Here is a 7,537-nt window from a genome sequence, read left to right as displayed (position 1 = left end):
TTACAATGTGTGCATCTGTTCTGTAGCTGGCATGGTTGAGGTTGCCCGTGTTGAGTCAAATTACGCCGTAGGCTCCACTCCTGGTGGTGCCCTTCTGGACATTCCTTTAAGGTTCAGCTTTGCAACCATACTGCCCACGTAAAACAAACACTTTGCCTTCATGAACGCTGTTTGGAGGGTCATGACTCGTGGGAATAACGCTGCCCAATCAGTTAACCTGCTAGAGAGATCCTTCGTTGCTCCCAAGCATGACATCACACTCCCTAGGAGGAAGGTAATGCCACTGTGGCGACTGTACTCCTGGGGGCGACACAAGTGCACTGATGCCCAGCCACTGCTCGATGAATCTGCTGGTACATTGACCCAGACCACTACATTCCCCTCGCACGCTACACGGCCTGAATCTGACCCTGATGAAACTCAGGTTACCCTTCCCATATACAGTTCCATCTTACACGGTGACAAAGAGGAAGCTGCAGATGAAAGTGCAGGTTCGGCCCACCCGCCATCAGACACACCACCGTACTATCAGGGGCCCTGTGCCAGTGCCGTCGCCAACGAGTGGGCCCCCCCTGCTTGCTCAGGATCACAGCACTTGCAAGGTTGAAATACTGTGCAGTGAGATGGAAGATGGGGACGACGAGGAGTCCAGACTAGTACAGGGATTCCCTAGTGAGGAGACTTATTTCATTGTTTTCAATGTTGGGAAAGCAATTTTTGGGGAGCACTATACTCTGGAGAATGATAGATGGGGCCCACCATACACTGGAACATTCCAAAGGTGGACATCAGACACTGGAGCAGCATTTACAGGGCCCATTATACACTAGAGCATTAGAAATGGGGCCCATTATGTTTGGAGCATTATTTGGGCCCATAAGACAGTGGAGCTTCATCCATGGGGACCAACATATACTGTAGCATTATGTGGAGCGCATCATATACTGTTTCAAACATTATATGGGACCAATGATTCTGTATGGAGAAATAGATGGGCCTCGTCATGAGATGTAAAAAGTGTATTATTTTTCATTGTACTATACCGCTATTTATCTGCCGTATCGGAGCATGATGAGTTGTGGTATGTGTTAAAGGGGCGCTCTTTCGCCCAGGGCACATGAAAACCTGGAGCCAGCCCTACCCCCCCCACAACTTTAGCCAAATAACCCCCATTTTTCAGTGCGTAACTTGTATTATGAAGTTAATTAAGGTTGACCAGCTTAAGTAAGAAGAATTGATGCTTTTGGCATTCAAATGCTCACTGTAGGTGTGTTTCCTGTCCTCCTCTCACTGCCGACTTTTATTCCCCATTGACTTACATTGGGTTTCGCGTTTTGGGACGACCCCGACTTTTCCCTATAATCGGCCGATCTTGCTCGACCCGACTTTTGGAAAAGTCGGGTTTCACGAAACAAAACTCGACCATAAAAAACCAAAAGTCGCTCAACTCTAGTTCTAAAGATTAACAGACAGGTTTACCTGCCTGTGCTGCCCTGTGACAATCTCTGCTGCCTTTGAACCTCCACAGACAACTCTAGACAGTGATTCTCCTGCTTCTGCTCATGTCACATCGCATCATCTTCTCTTCTGCTCTGTTGGCAGGTTGCCACTGGCAATGTAATGCTGATGAACAGCTGGCTCCCCACTGCCTAACTGCAGGGAGCTGGCAGTCAATCAGCATGATGTTGGTGATGATAGTCAACAGAATAGCCAGGAAGAGAAGGCTTTACACTGTTGAGGTGAGGTGAAATAAAGCAGAGAAATTTCTGTGGGGCAGGAGAGGCAGGTCGTTAGCAATGACCTTCCTGTTAGTTCTTAGCCTCTATGCAAAAATAATAAAAGTCCCAGATAACCCCTTTTAGGCAGTGAAGTTATTTATCTCAAATATCATCATGTTCCCATTATCACAAATGAAGTAGTAATCCAATATTTGAGTGAAACTATCAAACATGTTCTATTTTTTATTTTCTTATTTATCATGCTGTTTATAATGATGATGCTGATTTACAGGTACCTCGAAAATGGGATCCTTTAACAACACTAAAATTGAAGACTTCATTTTAGTTGGGCTTTCCAGTGACCCAAAAATAAAGATTGCAATGTTCTTATTATTCTCTTTGGTTTACGCTATTTCAATAACAGGAAATGTAATATTGATCATAATTACCCAACTTGTTATTGAGCTTCAAACACCAATGTACAGATTCATATGCAATTTATCTCTTTTGGATGTCACCTTTACATCGGTAACCGTTCCAAAAATGCTTATCGGCCTGCTCTTAGAGCAGAACTATATATCATATGTTGGATGTTTTACTCAGCTCTATTTCTTTCACTTCTTGGGGAGTTCTGAGTGCTTTTTGTTAAGTATTATGGGTTATGATAGATATGTGGCTATTTGCCATCCCTTACATTACTCTCAAACCATTGGCAACAAAACCTGTATCCAACTGGCTTTGGGTTGTTGGATAACTGGGTTTCTTTATTCATTCGTTCATACAATACTTACTTCAACCCTATCTTTTTGCGCTTCTAAGGAAGTAAATCACTTCTTCTGTGACATGCCACCCCTACTGAAACTATCGTGCACTGATACAAAAATCAACGTCATCGTTATTTTGGGTCTAGGTGGTCTTGCGGCTGGTGCCTCCTTTTTGTTGACCCTAATATCTTACTTTTATATAATTTCTGCAATTTTGCAAATCCGTTCTGTGGAAGGCAGACATAAAGCCTTTTCCACGTGTGCATCCCACCTTATAATTGTTTTGATATTTTATGGTACTATCATAATTATGTATCTAAGGCCCCAATCAAGTTATTCTATGGAATATGATAAAATGCTCTCCTTGTTTTACAATGTTATAACGCCAATGTTAAATCCAATGATATACAGCATGAGAAACAAAGAAGTCAAGCGTGCGTTTAAAAAACTTTGTACGAGGAAAAGAAATTAAAGCAAAGAAAAATATTTCAATTGTAACATTTTTACCTAATTAGAAAACAATATCATAGAAATTGTTCAATATGGAGAAAAACTGAAAAAAGAAAGAGATGAGCCAAATTGCTGAGGTTTGAATTTGTCAGTTTGCTTGAATTTGGTTGGCTAATTTGTTTTTCATTCAAGTAATTTGATACTAATTGAATGTTCCTTAATATGCCGCAGGGTCTTTATAAACCCCAAAGCATAACAGCCGCAAGCTGTAATAAAAAAATGAATGTTTACTTTATCAATCACCTTAATTGCCGTTGCCTTGCTCGACTTCTTCTATCTGACCTCACCTGGTGCATGACATCTTCTTTGATCGTCTTCACTTAACACAAGGACTTTCTGCATTGATTAAACCTCAGATATCACTCTTCATCAACATGCACTACAATGTCTAAGGTCTAGTCACTGACAGATACTCAAGCGTTCACTGAAGGAGTCCAAGGAAGATGTGTGCTGGAGGACATTGGAAAGAGGAGTACAGACCAAGCAGAGGATCGGCTTGAGGGTGGAATGTAATACTTGGGCACCCCAGATCAAAAATTACTGCTATTGTGAACAGTTAAGCAAGTTGAAGATGAAATGATCTTTACAAGGCCTAAAATTAAAGATTACGAAACAATCACTGACCTCAGGGAGACCAGTCAAAGAAAACACTGCGGCAGCCGGCAATGCACCTAGGATTTCACGGATTGAGCGCCTTTGCCGGCCGCCGCAGTGTTTTCTTTGACTGGTCTCTCTGAGGTCAGTGATTGTTTCGTAATGTTGGTCTACTAGGCATTGCTCCCACCTAGCCAGAATCCTACTCCACACTGATGAGGGGCAACACCCCGAAACAGCTGTCTGTGGATGGATACCTGGCCTTGGTATTTCCCTTGTCATATCTGTAAATTCATAAAGAGCTGGATATTGACTTAAAGGCCCACTTAATATGGTGGTAATGATGGTTTCCGAAAGGAGCCACTCCTTGGCTGGGTCCTTCCCTGGAGGAAGATCTGGCTAGTCCCATATTTGAGACTCTTAAATGAGGCTCCACAGACTTTATTTAAAATTAAAGATGACACATTTCTTTTGTATTTTATGCAAAAAAATACATATTTTCAGATTTTACCTTTTAAAATTTACAAAAAGGAAAATGAGCTGTTGCAAAAGTTTGGTCACCCTTGGATATTTGTGTGCTCAGTTAACTATGACCAAGGTTTAAGACCTTCATTAGCCTAATAGGGTTATGGTTCATTCACTATCGTTGTTAGGAAGGGACACGTGATGTAATTTTCCAAGCTTTGCAAAATCCCAGCCTCCTTTAAACTTGTGCCAAAAAACAGCAACCATGATTTCTTCTAAGCAGCTGCCTAGCACTCTGAAAATGAAAATGATGGATGCCTACAAAGCAGGAGTAGGTTACAAGAATATAGCAAAGCATTTTCAAGATGCCCTTTCCTCAGTTTCAAATGTAATTAAGAAATAGCAATTAACAAGGACAGCGGAGGTCAAGATAAAGTCTGGAAGACCAAGCAAAGTTTCAGGGAGATACTTGTAGAATTGCTAGAAATGTAAATCAGAATCCCAGACTGAATAAAAAACACCTTCAAAAAGATTTATCAGACTTTGGAGTTGTGGTACATTGTTCTACTGTTCAGAGACACCTGCAAAAAAATGGCTTTCATGGAAGAGTTATCAGAAGAAAACCCTTCCTGTGATCTCTTCATAAAGATCAGCATCAATAGTATGCAAAAGAACATTTAGAAAAGCCTGATGCATTTTGGAAACATGTCCAGTGGACTGACAATGTTAAAATAGAACTCTTTAGCCACAATGATCAAAAGTATGTGTGGAAAAAAAGGGCACAGAATTTCAGGAAAATATAATCTTGAATGGATTTCATAATCTTGAATGGATTCAATGAAATTTCAACAAATTCTTGATGTAAACATAACTCCATCTGTAAAAAAAGCTTAAGTTGAAAAGAGGATGGGTTCTACAAATGGATAATGATTAGTGATGAGCGAGCATACTCCGTAATGCTCATTACTCTCCCAAGTATCACTTTACTCGCGGCACTCAGTGAGCATTTCCGGGATTATTTGGCGGGAGCTTGTGTCTCCGCCCTGCAAGTTTGGAACTCTTTAGCGTGCCAATCAACATGCAGGGATTGTCTGCCATGCACTGTAATACTGCAGCCATCTTTGTTGTGGTAATACAGTGATTGGCTGGTTGCACAGTGTCATCAGGTTTATAAAAGACCTGCCATTGCCCTGTTCGTCACAGTCACATCCGGAATCAGATAGTGTAGGGAGAGCTGCTGCTTAGATAGGGAGAGATTTGTGCTTTTATTAGTTAGTGTGTGTATACCATCGTTGAATCCACATATGCAGGTAAACCAACAGTCCTTCTAAGGACTAATTATGGGGTATATAGATTGCAGTGCTAGGTAGGCAGAGGAGTGTATGTGCGTGTATACAATCAGTGCAAGGCATGCAGACTCTGTATGTGGGTATATAGATATCACTGCATTCATCAAAAGGGTCCATTACTGTCTGCTTATTATTATTATTATTATTATTATTATTATTATTATTATTATTCATTTAGATAGCACCATTGATTCCATGGTGCTGTACATGAGAAGGGGTTACATACAAATTACAGATATCACTTACAGTAAACAAACTAACAAACACAGACTGATATAGCGGGGAGAGAGGACCCTGCCCTTTCGTGCTTACATTCTACAGGTTGGTGGGGAAGGAGACAGTAGGTTGGGGGGGTTTCAGCAGCCTCAGTGATGGTGAGGCGGTAGCTCCAGTAGTGGTGAGGAGGCAGCGGGGATCATTGCAGGCTGTAAGCTTTCCTGAAGAGATGGGTTTTCAGGTTCCGTCTGAAGGATCCGAATGTGGTTGATAGTCGGACGTGGTGGGGCAATGAATTCCAGAGGATGGGGGATATTTGGGAGAAGTCTTGGAGGCGGTTGGGTGAGGAGCGAATAAGTGTGGAGGAGAGAAGGAGGTCTTGGTAGGACCAGAGATTATGTGAGGGAAGATATCGGGAGATTAGTTCAGAGATATAAGGGGGAGACAGGTCAGTATTAGTAATTTGAATTGGATGCGCTGAGGGAATGGGAGCCAGTGAAGAGATTTGCAGAGGGGAGAACCGGAGGAGTAGCGAGGAAAGAGATGAATTAGTCGGGTGGCAGAGTTAAGGATGGACTGGAGAAGTCCGAGGGAGGCCACAGAAAAGGATGTTGCAATAGTTGAGGCGGGAGATAATTAGGGCATGTGCAAGCATTTTATATATGTACCTAGCTCCAGGTATCATTGGCTAGGAATAATTTTTTTTTGTACCTTAATCCTAATTTTTTTATTCCAACGCAATCCAGAGCACCTTTTTTTCTCCATTTGATTGTTGACACTGCAGACTACAGCCAGATCCTTTTAATACTACATCATGAAAATCCAGCAATTTTGAATGATTTTGCCTATTCCAGGCATCACATCTGAGTGCACAGAAAATTCTGGAATTTTTTTGTGCTACTGTAGTATTTATTGGAGTGTCTTATGAGATTTTTTGACACCATTTTGCTGCCATAAAAAATATTTATCTGCCCAAAAAATATTTAGCTGCTCAAAAAATATTTAGTTGCCAAAAAAAATATTTAGCTGGCAAAAAAATATGTAGCTGCAAAAAAACTATTTAGCTACAGTTCATATATGTAACACTGTGTTTTGTCCAACACACACATTTCATGTCATTGTGCTAAATATTTTACAATTTTTTTTTGCAGTGTCATAGCCTACTTATTGGTGGCAAAAAAAAAAAATACAGGCCACATATTTATCAGTGTGCTATCTGCATCAGACGTCTGATCTGTCTCTGGGCTACAAATTTAGGCATTTCAGGCATGCATTCACCTATTTTTGCTATGTCTTGCCGTAATTCTATACAGTATTTTTCTGTTAAAAAAATAAACATACAGGCCACATATTGAACAGTGTGTTATCTCCATCAGATGCCTAATCTATCTGTGGGCTACAAATTGTGACATTTCAGGCCTACATTCTCCTTTTTTGGCTGTGTCTTACCATAATTCTATACAGTATTTTTCTGCAAAAAAAATAAACAGACAGGCCACATATTGAACAGTGTGGTATCTCCATCAGACGCTTGATCAATCTGTGGAAAATGGAGCTATTTAATTAGCCCAAAGTGGCGACGTTTCGGTCTTAACAATACGGACCTTTCTTGTATTGTTTGGTCCGAAACATCACCATTTTGGGCTGATTAAATAGCTCCATTTTTCATCATGCATGGTGTGCTGCCTCTGATTCTTTTGGACTCCTATTATTAAGGTTTGGAATTTGCCTTAGGGGCCTTGCACCCGCTTTTCTCTTTTTCTTCTTTTTTGTGCTGCTTTATTTTTCCTATTATCAATGTGTGGGCTACAAATTGTGGCACTTCAGGCCTCCATTCTACTGTATTCGCTGTCTGTTACCCTAGGTTTATAAGCTAATAGTAGAATACCCGTGGCTTCGCTCACAGAAAATATGTTAAATT

At 40.9% G+C, this 7,537-nt stretch overlaps 1 protein-coding gene across 1 annotated transcript; it reads left to right on the top strand.

Annotated features, from left to right (window-relative positions):
* The first annotated feature begins 2,021 nt into the window (after nucleotides 1-2,021).
* LOC141082752 (olfactory receptor 5AR1-like) lies at nucleotides 2,022-2,954 on the top strand. Its single transcript, XM_073566669.1, has one exon. The coding sequence runs from the start codon at nucleotides 2,022-2,024 to the stop codon at nucleotides 2,952-2,954; it is 933 nt and encodes a 310-aa protein (XP_073422770.1).
* Nucleotides 2,955-7,537: the final 4,583 nt, after the last annotated feature.

This window comes from Dendrobates tinctorius, unplaced genomic scaffold (genome assembly GCF_039654945.1).
Source record: "Dendrobates tinctorius isolate UK_male_01 unplaced genomic scaffold, ASM3965494v1 ptg000019l, whole genome shotgun sequence".
NCBI lineage: Eukaryota > Metazoa > Chordata > Amphibia > Anura > Dendrobatidae > Dendrobates > Dendrobates tinctorius.
The sequence above is the reverse complement of the archived record's forward strand: the minus strand, read 5'-3'. Positions and strand labels throughout refer to the sequence as shown.

Excerpts from the sequence above, each read along its gene's own strand:
- LOC141082752 (XM_073566669.1), top strand. The coding sequence starts at position 2,022 with ATGGGATCCTTTAACAACACTAAAATTGAAGACTTCATTTTAGTTGGG.